The 27,966-nt window shown below is 39.3% G+C and overlaps 1 protein-coding gene across 6 annotated transcripts in view; it reads right to left on the bottom strand.

Annotated features, from left to right (window-relative positions):
• Positions 1 to 27,966, bottom strand: part of ptprk (protein tyrosine phosphatase receptor type K) — a 673,497-nt gene that overhangs the window by 323,094 nt on the left and 322,437 nt on the right. For all 6 annotated transcript variants that reach the window (XM_041187665.1, XM_041187666.1, XM_041187669.1 and 3 more), the window contains exon 7: positions 15,518 to 15,811. In XM_041187665.1, coding sequence (XP_041043599.1) covers positions 15,518 to 15,811 — 294 coding nt within the window. The remainder of the gene's footprint in view (positions 1 to 15,517; positions 15,812 to 27,966) is intronic.

Raw genomic sequence — 27,966 nt, 5'->3', positions numbered from 1 at the left:
ATTTTTTTTCTGTAAACTGTTATTTTCCAGCATAAATCTGTATGAGAAAGCACACCAAATTAACAAATATTTTGCTGAATGCTTCTTTCTGCAAGCATTTTCCCAACTCATTCACCAATTTACTATTCTGCTCTTTTGTTTTAACAGCATTCTGTCTGACTGGTCTCTTTCATTATGCCTTCCATCTCTTTTCTGCCCAATTTTGATGTGATGGGTTTCCTTCAGTTCCTGCTGCTTTCTGAAACCAGAGAGCAGGCTATACTAGACCTGGTATTGCGCAACGAGATGGGATTAATTAATGATCTCATAGTGAAGGCGCCCCTAGTTAGCAGTGACCATAATGTGCTTGAATTTTAGGTTCAGTTTGAGGGAGAGAGAAGTGGGTCCAAGACTATATTTTTAAACTTAAATAATGGCAATTGTGAGGGCGTGAAAGCAAAGTTGGCTAAACTGAATTGGCAAATTAGGTTAAAGGATAGGTCAATAGAGATGCAGTAGCAAACATTTAATGGGATATTTCAGAATATACAGGATACATTCCAACGAGTAAGAAAAAGTCCAAGGGTAGACATACCATCCGTGGTTAACTAGAAAGTTTAAAGACAGTATCAAACTTAAAGAAAAAGGTGGTGGAAGGCCAGAAGCCTGTACAGAATATAAGGAACAGCAAAAGATGACTAAAAGATTAATATGGAGGGAAAACTTACACGTACGAGAGGAAGCTAGCCAGAAATATAAACAGATAGTAAGAGTTTCTATAAATATTTAAAAAAAAAACAAATTAACACAGTGAGAGTTTTGTTCCTATAGAAAGTGAGTCTGGAGAATTCATAATGGAAATCAAGGAAATGGCAGGTGAATTGAACAGGTATTTTGCATCATTCTTCACAATAAAGGATACAAGTAACATCCCAGAAGTAGCTATAAGTCAGGAAATGGAAGGGAGGGAGAAACTCAGGAAAATTACAATCACCAGAGAAGTGGGACGGAGTAAATTGTTGGAGCTGTGGGCTGACAAGTGCCTGGGTCCTGATGGACTTCATCCTAGGATCTTAAAAGAAGTGGCTAGTGAGATAGTTGATGCATTGGTTTTAATTTTCCAAAACTCCCTAGATTCGGGCAAGGTTCCATTAGATTGGAAGATAGCAAATATAACTCTTTTATTCAAAAAGGGAGACACAGAAAGCAGGAAACTACAGGCCAGTTAGCTTAACATTTGTCATGGGGAAAATTTTCAAAGCTGTTATTAAAGATGCAATAGCAGGGCACTTGGATAAGTTCAAGGTAATCAGGCAGAGTCAACATGGTTATGTGAAAGGAAAATCATGTTTAACTAACTTATTGGAGTTCTTTGAGGAAGTAACAAGTGCTGTGGAAAGAGGGGAACGGGTGGATGCACTGTACTTAGATTTCCAGAAGGCATTTGAAAAAGTGCTGCATTAAAAGTTATTGTGGAAAATAAAAGCTCATGGTATATGGGGTAATATATTGGCATGGATAGACGATTAACTGGCTAACAGGAAGCACAGTAGGCATAAATGGATATTTTTCAGGTTGGGAAGACGTAGCAAGTGGTGTGCCACAGTGATCAGTGCTGGGACCTCAACTGTTAACAATTCATATAAATGTCTTCGATGATAGGATGCATGGGATAGTTGCCAAATTTGTTGATGACACAAAGATAGGTAGGAAAGTAAGTTGTGAAGAGAGCATAAGGAGGCTACAAAAAGATATAGATAGGTTAAGAGAGTGGGAAAAAATCTGGCAAATGGAGTATAATTTGAAAAAATGTGAAATTGCCCATTTTTCAGAAAGAATTAAAGAGGCATATTATCTAAATGGCGAGAGATTGCAGAGCTCTGAGATGCAGAGGGACCTGTGTTTTGAATCGCAAAAGGCTAGTATGCAGGTACAGCAAGTAATTAGGAAAGTTAACAGAATGTTATCATTTATTGCAAGGGGAATGAAAGACAAAAGTAGGGAGGTTGTGCTTCAGTTGTACAAAGCATTAGTGAGGTCACATCTGGAGTACTGTATAACTATTAGTCGCCTTATTTAAGGAAGGATGTTAAGTTCAGAGAAGGTTTACCTGACTAATACCTGGAATGGGTGGGTTGTCTTATGAGGAAAGGTTGGAAAGGCTAGGCTTGTATCTGCTGGAGTTTAGAAGAGTAAAATGCGACTTGATTGAAACATATAAAATCCTGAGGGGAATTGACAGGGTGGATGTGGAGAGGAAGTTTTGTCTTGTTGGAAAATCTAGAACTAGGGGTCACTGTTAAAAAATAAGGGGTTGTCCATTTAAAAGAGATGAGTTGAAGTTTTCTCTCTCAGATGGTCATAAGTCTTTGGAATTCTCTTCCTGAAAAGGCGGTGGAAGCAGAGTTTGAATATTTTTAAGGCAGAAGTGGATAGATTCTTGGTAAGCGAGGGGGCAGCCGGGATGCAAATCAGGCATGATCTTTTTAAATGGCGGAGCAGGCTCGAGGGGTTGAATGGCCTCCTCCTATTCCTTGTTCGTATGTCCAATTGTAACAAATTACACTATATTTGAACATTCTCAGTTTCTATTGCCATTTTAGACAATACTGACATGAAGCAAAAAGTCAAGAGCAGGAAAGTGTATTTTGAAGAATTTAGGGTGATTCTGCAATGTAGTTCTCACAAATGCACACTTGGAAAGTCTCAGCATTATGTCTTGTGAGCACTGCTCCCTCCTGGGAGTACAGAATCATGGGATAACCCCTTTCATTTCCAACCATTTTTCCATTTTATTTTTCTGTTAATTATAGAATCGCTATAGAGGTGGGAGCTTCAGACTGAAAGAAGTGGAGTGAAACAAGGCTGTGTCCTAGCCCCCACTTTGCTTGGCATGAACGAAGAGTGCAGGAGGACATGCCAGCAGCAGCACCAGGCATACCTAAGAATGAGGTGTCAACCTGGTGAAGCTATTACACAGGAGTACTTGCATGCCAAACAGCATATGCAGCAAGTGGTAGACAGAACTAAGCGATGCCACAACCAACGGATCAGATCTAAGCTCTGCAGTCCTGCCACACCCAATCGTGAATGGAGTTGGACAATTAAACAACAAGGGAAGAGGAGACTCCACAAATATCCCCATCCTCAATGACGGGGGAGCCCAGTACATCAGTGAAAAAGATAAGGCTGAAACATTTGCTACAATCTTCAGCCAGAAGTGGATGGTCCATCTCTGCCTCCTCTGGAGATCCCTAGCATCACAGATGCGAGTCACTCCAGGTGCTATCAAGAAACGGCTGAAGGCACAGGATAGTGCAAAGGCTATGGGCCTTAACAATATTCCAGCAATAGTACTGAAGACTTGTACTCTAGAACTTGCCATGCCCCTAGACAAGCTGTTCCAGTACGGCTACAACACTTGCATCTACCTGGCTATGTGAAAAATTGCCTAGGCAAGTTCCGTATGCAAAAAGCAGGACAAATCCAACCCAGCCAATTCTGCCCCATCAGTCTACTCTCGATCATCAATAAAGTAATGGAAGGGGTCATCAACAGTGCTATCAGCAGCACTTGCTTAGCAATAACCTGCTCGATGATGCCCAGTTTGGGTTCCGCCAGTGCCACTCAGCTCCTGACTTCATTACAGCCTTGGTTCAAACATGGACAAAAGAGCTGAACTTCCGAGGTGAGGTGAGAGTGACTGCCCTTGACATCAAGGCAGTATTTGGCCGAGTGTGGCATCAAGGAGCCCTAGTAAAACTCGAGTCAATGGGAATCAGGGGGGAAACTCTCATTGGTTGGGTCATACCTAGCAAAAAGGAAGGTGGCTGTGGTTGTTGGAGGTCACCATTTCAGCTCCAGGACATCACTGCAGGAGTTCCTCAGGGTAATATCCTAGGTCCAACCATCTTCAGCTGCTCTGTCAGAAGGTCAGAAATGGGGATATTCGCTGATGATTGAGCAATGTTCAGCACCATTCGTGACTCTTCAGATACTGAAGCAGTCCATGTTCAAATGCAGCAAAACCTGGACAATATTCGACTTAGGCTGACAAGTGGCAAGTAACACTCACGCCATAGAAGTGCCAAGCAATGACCATCCCCAACAAGAGAGAATCTAACCATTGCCGCTTGACGTTCAATGGCACTACCATCACGAGATCCCCAACTATCAACATCCTGGGGGGTTATCATTGACCAGAAACTGAACTGGACTAGCCATATAAATACCGTGACTAAAAGAGCAGGTCAGAGGCTAGGAATCCTGTGACGAGCAACTAACTGCCTGACTCCCCAAAGCCTGTACACCATCTTCAAGGCACAAGTCAGGAGTGTGATGGAATATTCCCCACTTGCCTGGATAATGCAGCTCCCACAATACTCCAGAAGCTTGACACCTTCCAGGACAAAGCAACCCGCTTGATTGGCACCCCATCCACATTCACTCCCTCCACGACTGACGCACAGTAGCAGCAGCGTGTATCATCTACAACATGCACTGCAGGAATTCACCAAGGCTCCTTAGAGAGCACCTTCCAAACCCATAACCACTATCGCCTAGGAGAACAAGAACAGCAGATAGATGGGAACCCCATCACCAGGATGTTCCCTTCCAAGTCGCTCAACATCCTGACTTGGAATTATATCACAGTTACATCACTGTCACTGGGTCAAAATCCTGGAACTCCCTTCCTAACAGCACTGTGGGTGTACCTACACCACATGGACTGCAGCAATTCAAGAAGGGAGCTCACCACCACATTCTCAAAGGCAACTAGGGATTGGCAATAAATGCTGGCCCAGCCAGCGAAGCCCACACCCCGTGATTGAATAAAAAGAAAAAATCTTCTTCACCGTGCTCCTGACCTTTGCCTTCCCTGCAAATATGAAAGGAGTTTACTTGCATAGTCAGATGGCAGGCTCTACAATCTATCCGGACTGAAAGCAAAGACAAAAATACAGCACGTCTTGATCAGAGAACTCCTCTCCATAGATGATGCTGCACAAGGCTACAAGGACTCCTGGATTGCCTCCCCCCCATGCCCTTAACTTTCTCTGCCTATGTAGATATAGAAAACCATGGGCATGGGACAGGGTGTAACATCTTTGGCCCTGGTCACACTTAATAACACCCCTCTGGAAGTGGTTTGCAATTTCTGCTACCTTGAGTCCAAGGCGAGAGACAATCTGTCTTTTGATGGAAAACTGGTAAATGCATTGGGAAAGATGCTCCCACCTTTGGCCAACTCTCAAAATATGCATGGAATATCAAACAGAATCTCAGGACTAAGATGTGGCTTTGAGGCCTGTGTTCTCAGCACCTTGCTGTATGGCTGAGTAACATGGATAGCTTACAGCTATAAAAGGAAGGAAGCACAACAGCTTTCATTTTCACTATCTGCGGTACATTGTTGCCATCTCATCAAAGGACAAAATCACAAATGTGGCAGTCCTCTCAAAGGCAAAGCTCCCAGGTATGCTGGCACTCATCAAGCAGAGAAAAGGAACACTACAATTCTTTCAGAAGTGCTCAGAATAGACACAATTGTAATACAATGCATCATTAATGAATACATAGAACAGGTGAACTGGTAACAGGGATTGTTATGATGAATTCTTAGCAATTTTCATCATAAGTTCCCCCAATTTATTTGGGTTAGCAGATCGCTTGGATCTAATTCAGCAATTTTTGCATGAAAATATAGTCCTACAATCGAGTGAATATTCTGTCTGCAATATCACGCATGTTGCATTATGTACAAAATGTGTCATGGTACAGCAGACAACATGGGCGGCGTCAAACATGTAATCTGAATGCATTTCAGTCCTGATTATCATTTCAAAGATCAGGGAGAATTGGGATGAGTCCAAAATTCGACCAGCAACTTATCTCATTGACTATTTGAGTAAAGAACTAGTGAGATTATGGTTCTGCAACTGGAACAATAGTATGACTTAAATATCCTTCTAGTTTAGAAATGCAGTTACGTACAAGACTGGGGAGTCAGTAAGGCACTGTATTCAGACTACATATTAAATCTGGTCAACTTTGCCCATAAATGTTTTGTACTTGGTTTAACAAACACTGCATCCATTGCACAGTTTCAAATCTTCTTCTAATCTGGTGCTGCAGTGGAAAAACACTTGCTAAAACTTCAAGGATGCCAATGAGGCCCATTAAAGTGTTGTCATTTCGGTTTTAAAAAAAAAGTTCCTTATTGGCCTTCTTGACAAGTGTTTATATTCCAAATAATGTTTCACTGGTTCTCTCTACATTTACTTGGGAGCTTGGGGTTCATATCTTTTCCTAATTCATTTCCTCTGGCTTTTGACTCTTAAAAATAGAAAAAAAATCAAAAAAAACCTTGGTTTCAAAACTTGCAACAGACACTCCTTGGGTTTCCATCTACTTTGTAAAGGCTGCAACTGATGCAACCTATCTTAGATATTCACGACGAGGCAAAATTGAGCTTGCTCCCTTTCCAATTACCATGTGCATCTCCAAAGCATTGAATATACGTGGCACAGCAAACTAAAGAAAGATTTTAATAAATGTTGATATCAGCGAGTTCCTTGTTGTTTCTTGGGCTCGCTGAGGTACTGTTCCTAGGTACAGGAAGTGTAATTATTCATGGGTGTGCGCATATCTGAGGTAGCATCAACATCAATTCAGTGTGTCTCCAAATTGCTGTTATACTCCTCACTTAGAATAGTAGCTTTAGGCTAAGGACATCACTGCAGGCGTTCCTCAGGGTAGTGTCCTAGGCTCAACCATCTTCAGCCGCTTCCATCAATGACCTTCCATCCATCATAAAGTCAGAAGTGGGGATCTTCGCTGATGATTGCCCAATGTTCAGTACCATTCACAACTCCTCAGATACTGAAGCAGACTGTGCCGACATGCTGCAAGACCCAGATAACATTCAGGCTTGGGCTGATAAGTGGCAAGTAACATTCACGCCACCAAGTGTTGGGTAACAACCAACTCCAACAAATGAGAATCTAAACATCTCCCCTTGACATTCAATGCAATTATCATCAGTGAATTCTCTATCAATATCCTGGGGGTCACTATTGACCAGTAACCTAAAAGGACCAACCATATAAATGCTACTGTGACAAGGGCTGGGTAATTTGTGGTGAGAAGCTCAACTCCTGGCTTTCTAAAGCCTGTCTACCACCTACAAGGCATAAGTCAGGAGTGTGATGGAATACTCTCCACTGGCCTGGATGAATTCAGCTCCAACACTCAAGAACTTTAACAGCTTTGAGAATGAAGCAGCCCAATTGATCGCCACCTGATCCACAACCTTAGATATTCACTCCCTTCACCATCTGCGCATCATGATTGCAATTGTGTACCATCTAGGTGGTCACTGCATCAACTCACCAGTGCTTGTTCAACAGCAGCTTCCAAACTTGCAATCTCTATCACCTAAAAGGACAAGGGTAATGGGTGCATAGGAAAACCACCACCTGCAATTTCCTCTCTAAGTCACACACCAACCTGTCTTGGAAATATATCACCGTTCCTTCACTATTGCTGGGTCAAATTCCAGCAACTCCCTTCCTAACAGCATTGTGGGTGTACTTTCATCACGACTAAAGTGGCTCAAGATGGTGGCTCACTACCAGCTTCAAGGGCAATTCGGGGTGAGCAATAAATGCTGCCTTGCCAGCAACGTTCATATCCCAAAAATGAATTTTAAAAAAGCACAAAGCAATGTCCACATTCTGTGCATGAATAAAAAAAGTAGTCAATCCATTCATAAGGTAAAGAAAGCAGATGGCTCTTGTTTTGTGGGAGAGGCAAAGTTCAGAATATTTCCACAATGCTAGTAACTGATACATTTCCCACAATTATGTAACTTTGGTACCAGTTTGTGGATATCGGTGCAATTTACAAACTTACTGACAACAGTTCTATTCTAGATTAGATATTGGAAAAACGAGTCATCTCACTGTCAAACGCCTGAAGCTGAACCAGGCTGTTAGCAATTTCGGTCCCATATCTAACTGTGAGATGAGCTTTGAACCACATATCCACACTGTCACTAAGGCCACCAATTTCCACCTCCATGAATCTGATTAGCATGGGAGCCAAAATAGCTTCTTCGAGTCAGCAGCTTTGCTGATAAGGTTAAGTAATAAAAGGTTTGAGAAAGCCTTTGTTTCTCAGCCACCCAACCCCCATCTCCTTCCTCTCCCTCCATTCTAACTGTGATGCTAAACAATGCCTTGGAGTGGAGGATTTCTTTTCCAGAGCTATTGACACTGCTTGATGCTGACAGAAATGGTCTGCAAAGTGAGGCGCAGCTACAAGTTTCTCAGGCATGCAAGATCAGGCCAGGCCACCAAAATCAAGAACTCTTGTTGGCTGTTAGACATAACGTCCCAATTTAATGATTATTCTGGGGAGCAAAGGTTTGGGCTGCAGAGGGGGATGAGTTTTAAAGCTTTATAAATGTTCCTTTCAATACTCGGCCCACCCTTGGATTCCCATGCAAATTATGGTCAGCAGAGGTGTTTGGAATACCTCTGAATCGTCCCACCCATTTAGATAGTCAAATCTGGAAATTGAAGTGGGTCATAGGTCACCTCATTAAAATAATTCCAGTGAGCCTGGGTCAACTGTAGGCATTGATTCATCTCACTCCCTTAGGAACCAAATCTGGTACAACATTCTCTTCGTTTAACTTGTAATCTAATGATTTAGAATGCATTACTTTGGATTACTTTCTATGATCCTATCTCCACTTTGATGATGCAGTTGGTGTTTACCCTGTCTACTGTATATACACACACAACTAGTAATTAACGTCAAATAAAAACAGAAACTGCTAGAAGTATCCTGCAGGTCTTGCAGCACTGATGGGGAGAGAACCCTCAAAGTCTGAATCTCCAAAGAAAGGCTTCATTCTTTTTCTTGATCTAGAGAAATTACTAGTTCTGAGGAAAACTAGCCCCCATAGCTATGCAGATTTATCATATACAAGGCTAATTAGCATATAAATTGCTCCAAATGAAGGATCTCAAAAAATTCACAGAAACAAAACACAAGGTGAGACTTAACATAAAATTTCTATATACCAATTTTCACATATTTCCTTGCAAACTACTTCCCATTTTAAATCTCATTCAAAAATCTAAACTGATGCCTGCAGTCAGGATAACCAGCATTATAAAAAATTCTTTCATAGAATATAAACATTGCTGTCAAAACTAGCATTTATTGCTCATCCCTAATTGTGGTGGTGAGCTGCCTTCTTGAACTGCTGTAGTCCATCTGGTGTAGCTACACCACCATGCTGTGAAGAAGGGAGTTTCAGGATTTTAACCCAAAAATAATCACTGAACAGTGAGAAAGTTCCAAGTCAGAACGATGCATGGTTTAGAGAGAAATTGCAGCGGTGCTGCTCGCCCTTCTAGGCGGTAGAGGTTCGGAAGGTGCTGTCAAAGAATCCTTGGTGAGTTGCTTCAATGCATCTTGTGTTGGTAGTGAAGGGGTTGAATGTTGAAGGTGGTAGATGTGGTGCCAATCAAGCGGGCTGCTTTTTCCTAGATGGTGTCGGGCTTCTTGAGTGTTGTTGGAGCTGCACCATTACACTTCTGACTTGTGCCTTGTGGACAGGCTTTGGGGAATCAAGAGGCGAGTTGCTCACCACAGGATTCCTAGCCCCTGACCTGCTCTTGTAGCCACAGTATTAATATGGCTGGCCCAGTTCAGTTTCTCTTCAAATGGTAACCCTCAGGGTTTCAACAGTGGGAGATTCAATGATCGTAATGTCATTGAGTGTCAAGGGGTGATGGTTAGATTCTCTATTGCTGGAGATGATCATTGCCTGGCACTTGTGAGGCACAAATGTTACTTTCCACTTATCAGCCCAAGTCTGAATGTTGTCCAGGTCTTGCATAAGGACAGAGACTGCTTCAGCATCTGAGGAATCACAAATGGTAGTGAACATTGTGCAATCATCATCGAACATCCTCACTTCTGACCTTATAATGGAGGGAAGGTCACTGATGAAGCAGCTGAAGGCATTTGGGCCTAAACCTGAGGAGGAACTCCTGCAGTGATTTCCTTGGACTGAGTTGATTGACCTCCAACAACCACAATCACCTTCCTTTGTACTTTGGAGGTACAACTCCAAACTGTGCAGAATTTTTCCCTGATTCGTATTGCTAGGGCTTCTTGATGCCACACTTGGTCAAACACTTTGATGTCAAGGACAAACACTCTCACCTCGAGTTCAGCAGTTTTGTCCATGTTTGGACCAAGGCTGTAATGAGGTCAGGTGCTGAGCATACCTGTCAGGCTTCAAACTGAGCATCAGTGAGCAGGTTATTGTATATCTACAGTAGGCATGTAAGACACCAATTATGTAATTAAAGTGGAGATAGGGTCAGAAAGTTGTCCTAAATGCATTCTAAATCATTAGATAATAAGTTCAATAAAGAAAGCATGTTAACAAATATGGTTCCGAGTCGATAACCACAGCTATTTGGAGATGAAAAGGGCACAAATTAAATGCATTACTGCTGGGAGTAAAAGAAATTGCAACAAAGCCAAGAACTCTGCAGATGAACAAGGGCATTACATCAAAAACAAAGGAAACAAAGGTGCTATGTGACAAAGTTAAAGCTGCCAATGTAGTAGAAAAGAGGAAAGTAAACCAGAAGCAGAAAAAGAGAAATTTTTTTTAAATCAGGAAAATGAAGCAACTGACAGAGAATAGAAGGGACAATAACAAAGCCCTTGTTACAATATCAGAGGCCAGTTAATAGCTAGAAACTGGGTGGGATCACCAAAGGATAAATACACCCATTTTATAGTGAGGAATAAATGGAGTGAAACAAACAGAAAATATTCAGGTATGGCAGCATCTGTGGAAGGAGAAACAGAGTTAACATTTCATTTTGCTGATCCTGCAAAAGGTCACCAACCTGAAACTTCAGCTCTGCTTCGCTCTCCACAGAATTTAGCAAGTCCTTATTTCGGCAGGTTGTACTCCCTCCTCCTTTAATAGTTTATTATCTTAATGGTGATGCTTCCATTTATCATTATTCAAAATGGCCCAATAAACTGCGATGTCTAGCCCTCTTATAAATGAGCATTTTCTCAATTTCTTTTAAAAAACTTAATTATATAAATACTAGAGGATCAATCACAAAAAAGATGAGTAATCACATTTGGGAAACCCAATTTAGCTTTGCTACAGGTCTTTAATGACCTAGACCAGAATAACCTGTGTCACTGGCAGATTATAAATGTTTTCTTACAAATTAAAAAGAGCATCTGGCAATTCAGTGAACTACATAGTTTCTTGGGATAAGCTTGGCACAATATACTTGAAGTGTATTGTCATGTTGAATTTATCCAAGGAACTTTGCTTCAGCACACTGGAGACCATTTCAATTAATAATCTAGTTTCATGTAACTGAGATGCGTCAAAAATTGCAAAGCTCGTAAAGAAGAACAGTGTCGTTTTAAAAACTGTTCAATATTTAAGTTAAAAGACATCAATGGATGCAAAATCTTCTAATGTCCTTTGCACACACTTGCATCAGTGGAGAAAATCACTCCCCTGACTTTCAGAGGGGGGCTCACAAATTTAAGGGCACAGTCCCTCTTTAAGACATCCACCCAATTTCCACAAAATCTAGTGACTTCTCCAATTGGATGCAAACCCTCACGATGATGCTTTAAAGTCAACACTGGATTCAGTAAATGGGTGATGGAAAAGAAGATGCCAGCAAGATTTTTTTTCCTCTCAATGCTGCTGGTCACCTTGATGAGGTGACTTTATGACCAACATTTGCATTAATTACAGATTAAATATGAAACTTAATACTGAAAATAACACAGTATTGGAGGATAAGAAGCCAATAAATGATAACGAAGACAGGGGCAATGGATAAGCAGAGCTTAGTACAGAACAGGATTTTTGTGGAGTCTTGAACAAGTTGGAATTTATGTAGTATGAAGCCTGAAAAGACAGCAAGGAGAGTTGAAATGGTCACGTCAGGAGGCATGGATAATCTAGCAGCTATAGAGACAAATATAAGGCTGGAGTTGGATGATGTTGTGAAGTTTCAATAATCTTGGTGATCAACAGAATACTGAGTTTAAGGATCAACTTGGGATCAAAAAGACCACTGACATTGATCACGATCAGGCTCACACTAACCAAGCTGTCAGACAAGCAGATGGAGTCAGATGCTAGTCTATGCAAATTTCAGCAGGTCTTAAATAGGTTGCCTGAAACCTTCCAAAGATGAGACAGATGCAGAAATATATTACCCCATGAAAGCAGGACCTCAAGTCATAAATATCAAAGTGAGAAGTTAATTTTAAATCAGATGCTATCAGAAAGAATTTCTTCACACGAAGGATGATAAATGACTGGAACAGCCGACAAAGCAGGGGGGTGGAGATGTAGACCTTGAACATGTTAAAAATGCTGTTGTGAGCTAGGCTGAAAGAATTAGAGCACCCAAGGGATGAGTAAGGTGAACAGACTAGCCCTTACGCATCTTTACCATTTGTGCCCTTGTAGTCAAGGTCACTTTTCAGCAAATTAATCAGTTGCGTAAAGATTTTGTGCTGACCTGGAAATTCCTACTTCAAAGTTTTGTAACAAGCGAGAGCGCAAAACTAGGTCTTATATGATTGAGTTAGTGGGAAGGTTCATGGCACCAAATGCAAATTTTAAAATCAGAAACTGCACTAGTTGATGGAGAAGATGTGGTTGACAAAACTGTATCAAATTAGGGCAGAGCATAACAGGTTGCTAATCAAGACCTCACTGAATAATACATGCCAGCAGTTATGTGTTAACCTACACATAAAACTCAAACTCTGCTAAACATAAAGCTCTATAATTCTGTAACTGCTAAAGTCACAAAGTCTTAAATAAAACAAAAAAATCTTTTAAGAAATGTGGGAAATACATTACTACATTGATGGAATGGAAGAAATAACCAATAGTGAATTTCAGAACAAGGTTTTATGCGTAAAGTGAGAGGGAAAGATCATCCACTCTGTTGAAGTTATAGGCAAGTATATGCAGTTAACTTAAGGCAGGTCAATTCAGAATGATAGCAAAATAATTGTCAAACTATGACAACTGCTGTCAACAACATGGCTGAGGAAAGCCAAAGTGTGGGAACTCAAAGCTGAAGCAGGGATAAAACACATGACTGATCAGCATGGCAATTTGTTCAAGGAGTAATGTTTGTAATTAAATTTCTTCATAAAAATGAATAATTGAACGCAAGATGTCAAATGATTCCACCAGGATTGCAACTAGCTTTCTTTGAAACTAAATAGCCCTCTTACATAGTTCAGCCATTTTTTAAAAATGCAAGCACGGCTCTTTTTTAAAGTTATCGAGAAGCAAAGACGCAGAGCAAGAGGTCATCAACTTTGAAAAGAGGAAATTACAAAGCTAAACAAAAAATAATTATTCAAAGACTTCAAGCTAGAGTTTAATGTTGAGAAGAACAGTAAAAAGGAAGGGTCAAGGAAAGTGATGAGTTCCAAATTTTAGCACTCTGAGGAAAGAATAAATTATCAGTAAAGGCTGTGTGAGGGTCTTTGGGGAGGTGGTGTCACGAAAATATAATAATTCTCGGAATATTATTGTAAAAGTAGGTTAAGAGTGGGGTTTGGATAGTTTCTGTGCTTGTGTGGGATTTAATTGAATTGGAGACAGCTGGTCTGGAGGCTTTGACTCATCAAAAAAGCTAGGTCTGAAATGCTAAATACTTAATATGGCTGAAGTCTTAGAATGTGAGGTGAGGAGAATTTGCATTTTTAGGCAATTCAGAGTAGTTTGAATTTCAAAGAGATGGTAGGATTTCACACCTAGCCAGAGAAACTAGGCCAAGCACTTTGCTTATTTTTCTCAAAGGCTACTGATAATATTAGCACCATAAAAGGATTTATAATTTGAGAAAAGTAAAATTCCAAAGACATATGGAACTAATGGAATTTGCATTAAAAGGGAGTGACATGTATAAAGGGGGATGAGGCTGAGACTGTGTGTAAGGGAGAAAGCATTGTAAGATCTACCAGAAGTGTGAAAAGCCTCCAGTATTTGTACATTAGCTGTTGTCTATAGAAACTGAAGCTGGGAAAAGCCACTTTGAATTCTACTGTCCAGGGTATTGTGTTGGCTTGCCTGGATCTATTTAAATCCATTTGTTTTTACTGTTGCCTTAACAGGTGTGTAACAGGAAGCCAGATTAATTAAGGGTTTTAGGAGTTATTATAGTAGTAATTTGTAGATCTATGTATGTGCTTGAAATTTTTTTGTTAATAAATGTTTAACTTAGTTTCTTGTCTTGGTGGATTTATTACTACTGATTTCAGGGCACCCATCTCAAAATTAATACAAATTGCAAAACCATTGTAATAGCGGGATCGAGTTTCCCTCGTGGATTCCATCCGCCTGGCACACAACATCTGCCATGTCATAACAGTGGACAAAAACATATTTGCAGATTATTAGAAGGAACTACAGTAATGATGCTAAAATACACAAAAGAGATACAGAGAGACACAAACAAAAGAGAAAAAATAGAGAGTAGAGGGTTGACAAGATAGTGTGCAAGAGTGAGGAACATTGCGAGAAAGAAACATGGATCAGAAATATAAATAAATAGGGAGACTGAAATTTATTTTTCTGGCATTCAGTCCAGGAATACAGATGGGTATTGGTAAAACTTCACTAAATACTCGAGCAGTATTAAAATCTTAAATGGAATTAGTCGTTATGGGGGGAACAGAAGTGTCCAAGAAAATACGAAAAGGAAACCTTGTTTTCAGCAGATGTAACATATTTGAAAGTTTGCATTGTTTGTTTACTTTCTAAAATATTCTGCAGTTGAGAATGGTTGAATCTCTTTCATTTACATGTATCAATGTGTATCTGTGAGAAAACAAAAATATCAACAGCAGATAAAGAAAGAGTCATCTTAGAAAAGTGTTAGAAAATACAGTACTGCACTTTGACCAGAGGGATATTGGAATTTTTAAAATCCTAAATTTATGCATGGTGTGTAAATAAAGTGGTGCCATGTGGTGGGTACAGAATTCTATCTTCTGGAAATGGTGACAATTTTATAACATCTGATCAGTTAAAGACTTCAAATGAACTATTCAATCTGCACTCAACTTTTTTCATGGAAACCTTTACTGTATTGATATAAATGTTTTGGTGACTCATCAGCATACACCTTTCCAGTATATTAATTAATTTTCATTTCATCAATGTTTCTATTATAATAAATTCCAATATTTCATTTTAATGCATTACTAACTAGATCCTTGTACTGCAGTGACACCACTTACTAATTTAGATGATACAGGACTATAATTTTATCAGCACATACGTTCTTAACATGGTGTCAATATTTTGCACATTTAACTCATTATTCCCATTTTGTAAAATGTGTACCTTATTCCTGCTGTTAATTTCACAATAAAATCTATACGTTCAATATCAGGTAGTTTTAAATTAAATTGGACTAACCTGCGCATTTTGTTCTAGTGATGAGTGGGGGACCTGGTAACCCTGTTCCTCCTTCACCAGGCCTTGTCAACAAAACTCTGATTTCATATTCTGTATCTGGGTCCAGATGCCATAGCTTGTAGGTTGCTGCATTTACAGCATGGATTTCTGTCCAAGATCCACTGGTCATACAATATTCTACTTCTTTCAGAATGATAGGGCCGTCGCCAATAATTGAATTTGCATTAAGTTGGATCAGCAAGTATGTAGGACCAACACCAAGTAGTTGGGGTGGTGCAATTGGCATGGGTGGTTCTATAAGGGGGAGAAATAAAATTAATTAATATTCAACCTCAATTTCTTCTGCCAATTACTATTCATGTAAGTGATTTTTCTTTAAAGACAGATATTAGAACAAAAAACCTTTCACATTTTCAATGCAGTAGACCAATGTCAATATATTTATACAAACTAATAATATTTTCCAAATCTAAAATAAGTTATGTCAGCCATCAAAATTTATAGCCCCCTCATTTTCACAATGCTGTTTTAAGTCCCTTAGAATTCTGCTCAAATCGCACAAATTACAAGAGATCGTTGATCCCCATCTGTGCTAGTGCCAATCTTGAATCAATTTCCCAAAGTTTGTCTATTCATCCCCTAGAGGAATGTGGTAAAATAAAAAATGGAAACCCCCGCCCTATCTCTCCAAGGTGTAATATTTCTAATTTTACAGGTTTCAGTGCATTAGGTGCATACTGGACCTGAGCGCACATAACAGATCTGGTTGGATTGCTTCAATCAATCTGCATCCCACTCCATGACCAAATACTTCTGTTGCTCCAAGATTCTCCTGGGGAGCAAAACATTCTCAAACTCTTGACAATTTCTGAGGTCTTCTCACCTCCAGGTATAAGGAGCTCATAGATTTTTTTTCAAGAGCAAATGTAATTGCTCTGCTGCTTTAGTCTCATTTTCTTAACCTCATACATCTTTAAATTTCTCAATCTTTCACCGTCACCTAACTTATCATAGTCACTTTCTCATTCTTCCTGGTACCCAGCCCAGACCCAAATCTCATCCTCTTTAACTTACCTACATGCTACCCTAGACAACACCAACTCTACTTCTCTGCCACCACTACTTATAGCTTGACAACTGAAAATGTTGTGCTTTTATTTGTCAGATATTAATTAATGGGCAAAACTTTTCCAATAGAATATACCTGGACTGAAGCTACCCCATTTGGGTCCCAGCTAAAATTCTGCATCCAAACTTGACTAATTAATCACCTACAGGCTAATATTGCAATACTGCAGAACATTTTTTTGGGAATTTAGTACTAGGATCAAGCACTGGTGCTTACAGATATGCTTGAAATCCATCATCAATCAGCACAATATGTAATGCTAAAAATTTACTGAAGGCAACCTAGCTTTTCTGTACAGTGAGGTCAGTTTTTTTTTCATGGTAGCCTTTTTCAAACCTTAAATGCATTTTATTGAATGTTAATTCTGGATTTTATATCAGTCATTGCATCTGTCTGAAGGGAGCAGCTGTAAATAAGCTAAAAATCAATTTGCATCAATTTATGAACCAGAAACAATCATTTTGTAATTTAATTCCTAAAAGAGCACGAAGTGATGCATCATTACAAGAGGTTTGAAGGAAATCGTTATGAATTAATGTCAGCAATACTGAAACTTTTAATCAAAGCAAGCTTGCTGACAAATGTCATACTCACCAAACCATTCTGGATGACTCGAGTAATTTGTTTCATCTAATTAGGCCACAAAGCTTTTAAATTTACAAAAAAAGAAATAATCCAAGAAAGAGCTACTATTTAATGTTATTACAAACACTGCATTTTTATCTTTTTTATATAATAAAAAGCACTACAGAGCATCTCACATTGAGGACAAGAGATGGCCTCAGTGCCTCTGCAGAGAACGCATGCATATGGATGTTGGGTGCAGACAGGGGTCAGGTTTACCTGTAAGGCCACGTAGTCCAATAACCTGCCAATATTCAAAGCCTAGACTCGGTCATGAAAAGTATACACATGGAACATTCTAAAAGATGCTGGCATTCTTGTAACAATACTTATGAGAATTGACAACCAAAGAAAGTAAGTAAAAATCTGAATTTGGTCAAAAAGGAGAGAATCTGAACTGCATTCAGGCCTCTATCAGCACCATTTTTGGAAAGTTGCCGAGGAGTGCAATTCTCCAACATCTAATTGCTATAAAGGTAATGAATCACTTTTCAGCAGCTTTTAAAAATGGAAAATTGTATTTCAGTTGTGTACTTAGTGAAGTAATATGTATGCCACAAGTAACATGTCATTTTTTTAAATTCATTCACAGGGTGTGGGCTTCGGTGACTGGGCCAGCATTTATTGCACATCCCTAGTGGCCCGTGAGAAGGTGGTGGTGAGCTGCCTTCTTGAACTGCTGGAGTCCATGTGGTGTAGGTACACCCACAGTGCTGTTAGGAAGGGAGTTCCAGGATTTTGACCCAGCAACAGTGAAGGAATGGCAATATATTTCCAAGTCAGGATGGTGAGTGACTTGGAGAGGAACTTCCAGGTGGTGGTGTCCCCATCTATCTGCTGCCCTTGTCCTTCTAGTTGGTAGTGTTTGTGGGTTTGAAAGATGGTGTCTAAGGAGCCTTAGTGCACATGTAGTCAAATATGTAATCCCTCCTCACTATAGTGTAGCTCTCAACTGTGATCAAATTTACTTTTACCAACTAAAGATAACAAATGACTCCTTAAAATAGGGTTTTTACTTTTAATTACAGCCTCCATGGAATATCTCAGTCCTATTAATATTCCTTTTTTCTGTCCCTATTGGGCAATAATAAGGCTAAGAAAATAATTTGCATTTATATGGCTTATTTAATGTGTTAGACTGCCCAAGGTGCTACACTGATTGCATAAGATTGCATAAGAAAAACCGATGCCGAGCTATAGGACAATGCATTAGAGGGCTCTAAAGGCTTGGGGCAAGAATGGGTTTTAAAGAGTTTCTTAAAGAGATGATGAGTTTAGGGAGAAAATTGAAGGAAGCTCAAGACACAATCACCAGAAAGAGGGAGGATGTACAAGAGTTAAGAACATAACAAAAACATGAGGAGACGATGATGATGGTGTTACAGCACAGAGAACCTGATCCACTGCCATTCATTATAATCATGGCTGATCTTGGGTTTCAACTCCACTTTCCCACTCACTCACCGTACCCCTCAATTCCCTGAGACACCAAAAATCTGCCTACATCAGCCTTCAATATATTCAATGGTGGCACATCCACAGCCCACTGAGGTAGAGAATTCCACAGATTAGCAACCCTTTGAGTGAAGAAAATTTTCCTCCTCAATCCAAGATGATCAGCCCCTTATCCCAAAACTGTTCTAGATTCCCCAGCCAGGGGAAACAATATGTCAATATCTACCCTATCAACTCCCTTCATAATTATGAATGTTTCAATAAAGAACCCCTCACTTTTCTAAACTCCAGAGAATATATATCCAATTTTTTCAGCCTCTCATCGTAGGACAACTCTCGTTTCCCAGGGTCCAACTTAGTGAGCCTTTGCTGTACTGCCTCCTATACAAGTATATCCTTCCCTAAAAATGGAGACCAAAACTGCACACACTACTCCAGGTGCGGTTTCACTAATACCCTGTACAATTGTAGCAAGACTTCTTTATTCTAGCACTTAATCTTCTTGCAATAAAGGCCAACATGCCCTTTGTCTTCCAAATTGCTCACTGTACCTGCATGCTAACTTTGTGTTCCTACAAGTACACCCAAGTCTCTCTAAGCATCAACATTTACAAGTTTCAAACCTTTTAAAAAAGTCTGCTTTTCTGCCCTTGCAACCGAAGTGAAAAACCTCACACTAACTCACATTATACTCCATCTGTCACCTTGTTGCCCATTCATTTAACCTGTATCTCTCTGCAGCCTCTTTGTGCCCTCCTCACAGCTTGCATTCCCTACCTAGTTTATATCATATGCAAACTTAGGTACATTGCTCTCTGAAACTTCATCTCATGTCATTAATATAACTTGTAAACAACTGAGGTCACAGCACCGATCCTTGCAGCTTACGAACTCGAAAATGTCCCATTTATCCCTTCTCTCTTTCTTCCTGTCCATTAACTAAACCTCTTTCTGGGCTAATACATCACCCCTAACTCCATGGGCCCTTATCTTGTGTATTAACCTTTTGTGTGGCATCTTATCGAATATCTTTTGGAAATTCAAGTATGTGATATTTCCTGGTTCCTCTTTATCTCCCCTACAAGCTTTCCCTTTTGTAAAACCATGTTGACTTGTTCTAATCATGCTGCACTTTTCTAAGTGCATTGTTAAGACTCCCTTAATAATAGATTCCAGCACTTCCCTGATGACTGATATCAGGCTAACTGGCCTGTAGTTTCCTTTTTTCTCTCTCTCTCCTTTTTTGAATAGAAGTGTTACATCTGCTAGCTTCCAATCTACTGGGACTGCTCTATAACCTAAGGAATTTTAGAAAATCATAGCCAGTGCATCCACCATCTCTGCAGTTACCTCTTTTTAGAACCTTGGGATGTAGGCCATCAGGTCCAGGGGATTTGCCAGATTGTAGTTCAAGTTTCTACAGTACTTTTTCCTCTGCTGCCATTAATTACCTTAATTTCATTACTCTTATTAGCTCCTAGATTGCCCTCTATTTCTGACACGTGACTTGTCTTCCACTGTCGAGACACACACAAAATGTGTTCAATTTCTCTGCTATTTCCTCATTCCCTATGACAATTTTTCCTGTGTCTGGTTCTAAAGGGCCAACGTTTACTTTAGCTACTCTTCATTTATACATATTGTTTTTAATTTAATTTGTTTTTATATTCCTAGCTGCTTTACTCTCATTCTAACTATTTCTCCTTTTTGGTGGTCCTTTTGTAAAAATCAACAGACTGCCATTCTTCGGGCTTACTATTATTCTTTGCAAAATTAGAACCTCTTCTTTTAATCCAATACTATCACTAATCTCTTTAGTAATCCACGGATGCATCTTTCTTGCTGAGCTTTTGCTTTTCAATTGAATATATTTTCATTGAACATTTTGAATTATTTCTTTAAATGTTTCCTGTTCACTTACTACCAAACCTTTTTGTCTATTTACCCAATCAACCATAGCCAGCTCTCTTCTCATACCTATGTAATTGATGTAGTTTAGGTTTATGATAGTTTGTGATTGGAGTATGTCACTTTCAAACAATGTAGAATGCAATTGTATTATGATCACTACTTCCCAGTGGATCTTTTACATTACTAATTAACCCTGCCTCATTGCACAATACTAGGTCTAAAATAGTTATCTCTAGTTGGTTCCACAAATATTTCTCCAGAAACTGTCATGAAAACATTCTAGAAAATCATCCGCCAGCTCACATTTGCCATTTTAATTGGTCCAGTCTATTTGAAAATTCAGTCACCCACAACTATTATATTGCCTTTGTTACGAGTTCTAAGAATTTCTTATGTAATGTTCGAACAGTGTAACTTTTAGGAGCCTATAAACTACTCTCACTGGCATTTTATGACCCTTGCTATTCCTGATCTCCTCACATGCTGATTCTACTTCATGATATTCTCATTCATGTCCTTATGTCATCCTTTGTTATCAGCCTACCTCTTCTCCTTTTCCATTCCACCTGCCTTTTTGGAATGTTGCGTGCCCTGGAATATTTATTTCCTACCCTTGGTCATTTTGTAGCCATGTCTCTGTAATGGAGAAAAAAAATCTAAAACATGTTTCTTTATTTGTGCCACTAGTTCTTCTATCTTATTGCAGATGCTCCACTTCAGATGAAGTGACTTCAATTTTATTTTTTTACTATTATTCCATGCATGGACCTTACTCTCTGATGTACTAGTACCATTTCTGACCCTCCTCTCTGCCCCTTCCTGTCTCTCAACTTGCCTTTACCCACACTGATATACTCTCCTAATGCCTCAACTTTTATCTTTGAATTTCTAAATCATCCTTTATCCAAACCCTCCTCACTCTGTTAGTTTAATGCCATTTTTCCCTATTATGACATTTGTTGCTGCACTCATGTTTGTATGCTCTGACCCTTCCTGTCACACCCCGAATAACATTACCCACATCACTACCCTGCACTATAGTCTTGTCCTTTCTCTTTAGCTTTCCAAATCTTCTTTCACATTAACCCTCCCCTCCACTATTTAGTTTAAAGGTTGGAATGAGAGTGGAGATCTTTGGAATTACACAGAAAACACAGCACAGAAACAGGCCATCTGGTCCAACCAGTCCATTCCAGCGTTTACACTCCACTCAAGCCTCCTCCCATCCTGCCTCACTTAAGTCACTCGGCTTAACTCTCTACTCCATTCTCCCTCGAAATTGTCTAGCATCACCTCAACTGCCCTTTCTCTGGCTCCCCCTTTATCCCTATTCTGCTCTGTCTTGTAGCCAGAAGGCTGTCCATTCTGCTACATGTCTTAAGTCCACAGACCCTGATCTTATTCATTAGACCATTAATATGGCACCCTATCCAAGACCTTTGGAAATCTGGATATATTACATCTGCTACATTAGCCTTAATTATTCCATTACATTGTCAAAGAATTCAATGAGATTGGTTAAGCAAGATTTTCCCCTTCAAAATTCAGGCTGACTATTCATTATATTTTTGGTTTCTAGATTTTTTCCCCTATTTTCTCCTTTATTAGATATTCCATTATTGTCCCTACCACCGTTGTTACTGACCTGGCCGATAGTTCTCCTGAATTTATTTCATCTTCCTTCCTAAATATTGGTATAATGTTTGCTATTCACCAGAACTTCAGGTCCACATTATTTTTCTTATTTTTCAAAAAAAAAAATGTGCGCAATAATGTCTTGCCTGGTTTCTTTCAAATGCAATGATGCAGTTCATCTGGACTAGAGGTTTTATCATCCTCCAGACAGGTTAGTTTATTTAATTTTTTTTTAATTTTAATAACCTGTCCTTCCAATGTCACATCCACCTGATTTATTTTCTTGGTAAATGCTGAAGCAAAGTACTTAGTTAACACATTTATCATTTCGCTAGCTCTGCCTATGATTTTACTCTGACCCATCCCTGAGTGGTCTTTATTCTCATTCCAGCTTTCCATTTTTACCTTGATAAATTAATTTCATATCCTTCCTAATTATCTTATTGATTTCTCGCCTCTGTTTGTATTCTATCTGGTCACGCTCTCTCTTGCTGTCTATGTAATTAGTATATGTCCCTTCACTTATGTCTTTATTTATCCAGTGTCTCATTAAGCGTTTGGTTGGTTTTTGATTTTAGTGGAATATATGTTTTCCTGGGCTCCATTGAACACTATTTCAAAAGGTTTCCCATTACTGTTCTACCTCATTGTTTGCCAATGTCATTGTCAATTTTATTTTCCCAAGTTTTATTCTCAGCCCCTCAAACTCAGCTTTTCTCCAAACTATTACCTTTGTCCTGCTCATACTTATGTCCTTTTCAATTATCTTCATGCTTATTTATTGTGACTGCTGTAGGGCTGGTGACAACTGTAGAGGAGAATATAGGGAGGAGCAAAGTTTACGGAGTGATTTAAACACAAGTATTAGAGTTTTAAATATGAGGCACTGGGAGAGCAGGAACCAATACAGATCAGCGCCAATGAGTGTTTCTTGTGGGACAGAACATGGCAGCACTGTATTAGAGAAGCTGAAGTTTAATGGATAATGGGAGGCCAGTCAGGAAATTATTTGAAATAAACTAATCTGGAGTAAATCAAATGCTGGGTAACATGCTGGGGATTTAATCAAATGTTCCTTTTAAACAAACATTACCATTTGTAGAGTGATTGCTAAATGCCATGTACTGCATTTAATCCAGGTAAATTTAATCAATGAGCAAAAGACAAAGACATTTACATAAAACATTCAAATAACCTTTATTTGACAGATCCAATATTAATGCATGAAACATTTCCAGCTTTGGCATTGCAATGGGTTAGTGAGTAACAATATTTCTGCTGCGAAGTGACTGCCATTCATGACTTTTAATAAGCTTTCAGGAATGCAAATAAAGCATTGGTTATCCATAACAGTAATTATGAATGGATTTACCACAGTATTTAGTGGACACCTTAGAAACCCTGCAATAGATATTAGCATCCAAGCCTTTCTTCAAATACTTAAGTATTAACAGCTTCATCAAATTTTAGCAGAACACTTGAATTTAAATGAGATGACGACAAGCATGTAATTGTTCTGCTGCAATATTAATATTCCATGTAATACAATGTACTACCTCAGCCTGAATTTTAAGAAATGGATCACTTCGTAGGCACATAGAGAGAGTCAACCAATGCGCAAGACAAGTTCCCACAGGAATGTTTCCACAATGCTAGGGATACACTGCAATTTTAAGTTGTGTTTTAAAATCAAACTAATATCTAGAAAGAGACATACCATAGATCATGCTGTAGAAGTCGACCTTCGAAGCTTCAAAAAAAAAGCCTTCCAAAAACAGGGTTAACTTTTGTGCCAATTATAAAATGTGAACCTGTGTTGGTGTAGGTGGTTGCCTTTTTGAAAGGTGAAATAGAAACTGGTAATTCAAATTAAATCAATGTGTCAAGGTTTTATTTAATAATCGTTTCAATCACAATCATAACACTTTAAAAGGTGTCAAATTCATTGCCTTCGGCATCCAACGCAAAGAGTTCATCGAATTCATCCTGAGTCACTTTGGCTATGACATCATTAAGGATCCCACCCTCGATCAGGTATATGCTTCCGGTTTCATAATCATCCTTCCACAAGGAATCACCTTCCTCTCCATCCACTGATTTGAATATTCTGTTTTTGAACGCTCCAGTGACAGTTTGTTCATTAATAACATCCCACTATTTGATAACCAAATTGTAGAAAACATCAAGCAGGCAGCACGCATATTTCCACACTTGAAGGTTTTTCTCAGTCAACCACCCAGCTATTCCATACGGTGCGAACATAGTCATTGAATGGCTTTTTGAGGCATGCCTCCAGGTTGAGCTATGGACATTAAAAGCGCTGGTATAATTGCAATGTGGATGTTATTTCTTTGCAGGCGCCTCTTGAGCTCATCAATTACATGGAATCTGAAGTAGCCCAACATTAATAAGCTGCGTTCTTTGCATAAGCCACCAGCTCACCTAATCCACACATTATCGATCCATAATTTCACTCCACCCTCATCCATCCAACCGTGGACATACACAAAAGCTCCGACAGGTGTTATGATCCCAGTTATGAGAATACTGACCAAGCGGGATATGTGTTAGGATCTCAATAGTCTATGATTATTTAAAGCATATCGTGCATGGAAGAACTAAAGGTAAAGAAATAAGTGGCAGGACTCCAAGATCAAATTGAAGCACCAAAATAATCTTTAACAAACTAACGAACAAAAAAGAACACAAGAAATAATGGCTAATGGGTACACTGAGCAAATACGTTAATGGTTATAAACAATATGAGCTTCCGCATTAAACTCAATCCAACAGACTTAGCCCAGCTTAGCTTTTTTTACTGTGGCTTTCACTCTTGATAGCTTTTGAAAATACTCATACCCTGGGAGGCAGTTCATTTTTCTCTGGGTCTAACTGCAAAGGTCACAGCTCAGGTCTACAGCACATTCTTAACAATACGACCTCCTGGTCCAACTATAGGCAACACTGACAGTCACATGCCATGACCCACCAGACACGTGTAGACAGTCCCTTGGCATCTATTCCATAGCTGGATGACTACTCACTTTACAGGGCTATTGGTCCTACTCAATTCTCTAGAACTCCCTCTTTTCCTCTCTAAACATGCAGAACTGAGTTCTCTGGTTAAAAACTCCCAGGTCATTTTCTCTTAAACATATCATTTTCCCCAAAGGAAAAAACAACCAGTTCTCCTTTTAGAACACAGATCCACCCTCAGTAATTTTCTACATAGCAACCTCAGGGCTTTCTTGCTTCTACAAGCCTCCCAGCTGGGTAAAAAGTTGAAGCATGGTTTGTAAACACACACAGGCATACTAAACCAAATCGAAAGTACACAACCACCAATTCACCTTAACCTGAAACCAAAACTCGACAATCTTAACCCTTAACATATCCCACAGTAGACACAGTTATAATACAGGGAACTTTATTTTCAACATGCTTTTACATTTCAAAATTACCATAGGCTTTAATTTTGTTCCATTAGCCAAACAACTAGTGCCATCATGTACCTTGTCTTCTCATGTCCTGCAGTTTCCACCAGAACTACTTTCAAACCTTTTCATTCCACAGTTCAGGTGCTGGACATATCAAAATTCATAAGAGTTTCATCCATGTTGCTGATGTAACATAATGGGTACTCATGTTTTTGCCACTTTCTGATGGTGAATCACTGAAAACTGGTAATTTCAACATCAAGATCTTTTGGTAGTCTCTGAGCAATTTTGGTCTTCTGCTGCAACATGAAACATTTTTGTCCATAAAGCAGCTACACCAACTGCTCTGAAACCTTTGCTGGACTTGAGCTTTGATTTGGCCCACTCAAATGTGTACATAAGCTTTGCATTTCTGGTGACAATGTAACCATTGTGACGATTTTCAAGGAGCCACTACCTACTTCTCAAGGTCAGACAAGTAGCTGGCCACTGCCTTTATGCCGCATTAAGTCTTGGACATCTTCTTCAGGCCAATTTCTTCTCTGTCCATTCTCAAACCAGGTTTTCACTAACACTGAATTCCTTCGCTGTAGAATTGTTATTTGACGAGTTAGTAAATATTACAACTATTAGCTTGAAACCAGCTTCATTACTTTTGCAGGAGGACCCATTTCTGTTTATTGGTTGTCATGCACTGTGTGAGCTTGTCTTAAAATCCTACACATTATCTTGGCAACACAGCCCGTATCACCTGCTAGATCCCAGGTGTCAAATTATAATGTAAGTAAAACCCTAAACATATATTTCTGAACTGAAAAAGTGAAGGGGGGGGGTCAACTTATTCACAATATATAGACCATATATTTTATTTTAACGCTAAAGAGAGGGGGTCATCTTGTGTCTTGTACACCAGGTTGACTTAGACACCGCAATCTACAGTAGAACCCACAAATAAAAATATGATGCACCGGAAAATACAATGATTACCCCACTCTCCTTTTGAAAACCAACATATAAATAAACCCACTACTTTTGTAGGTGGTGTGAGACAACAGTGTCCTACAGAAGAATGGAGTCACAATATATCAAACGAATGGTTTTGTAAGATTACACCATTGATTGGATGCAGCAAGTGTCACAAACCTTGTAGTCTTTCTCACCTTTTTGTATGCCTAGATGTCAATGGGCTACACTCCTTACATTATTATATTCCCAACCTCATGTTGTATCTACAGAAAAACAGGGAATTAAGACAAGCAACTTTCCCACTGGTCAAGAAACAAAAAGGAATCAAAGAATTGTACTATTGTCACTCCTACAGCTGCTGACACGTGTTTCAGACAGTGTTGAGTGCAGCTGAAAGCAAAACAGCTACCTTTATGCTCCAAGTTTTCAGGATGTCTCAAATTTCAGCCTAGCAAATTAATTACAACTACAATGTTGTCCCTCATCATATAGGAAAACACTGCAAGCTAATTTATGCACAGAAAAGTTTTCTAAATAGAAATTAAATTTTTAAAACTCAATCCTGGGGAAATGAACATCACTAGCAATGCCAGCATTTATTGACCATCCCTATTTGTCTGTGAGGTGATGGTGAGCCGCCTTCTTGAACCGCATCAGTCCACGTGGTGAAGGTACTCCCAGTGCTGCTAGGTAGGGGGTTCTAGGATTCTGATCCAATGACAATGAAGAAGCTGGAAGAATAACTGATCAGATGAATCAGTTTTGGTGTTTTTTAATGAGGGATAATTGCTGGCCAGTTATTTGGGATAACTACTTTGCTATTCCTCAAATAATATCTTGGCATCTTGTGTCCACCAGGACATAAGACACCTGACACCTGCCTTCCAGCCACAACTGGAATAGGAAGCAGAGAAAAATTCCATTCTTGAATTAAAAGCATGATTCTTTTAGAATATAAATGGGAAAATTCATTTCAAGCAATAAGGCATCTTAAAAAAAAATTATTCAGAGATATGGACAGAACAATGGGTTAGAAAAATGAGCTTGCAGTTTTGAATGCAGGGCACTGGAACAGATACATTTGCACATGAATTACATTTCTTGATTCAAATCTGAAGATCTACTCTCTTCTCTCACTCGCATACACCTAGGCCTTTTCATTTATGTGTGGCTGAATGCAGTAGTCAGAGCCTATATTAATTCAGCACCCGAAGAGCTGCCACTAGTATTTTTAGATGACACTGCTGCCACAATTACTGCGTGACTGAACAGTGGAACATTTGTAACTCATT

The sequence above is a fragment of the Carcharodon carcharias genome, chromosome 5 (genome assembly GCF_017639515.1).
Source record: "Carcharodon carcharias isolate sCarCar2 chromosome 5, sCarCar2.pri, whole genome shotgun sequence".
Classification (NCBI taxonomy): Eukaryota; Metazoa; Chordata; class Chondrichthyes; order Lamniformes; family Lamnidae; genus Carcharodon; species Carcharodon carcharias.
The sequence above is the reverse complement of the archived record's forward strand: the minus strand, read 5'-3'. Positions and strand labels throughout refer to the sequence as shown.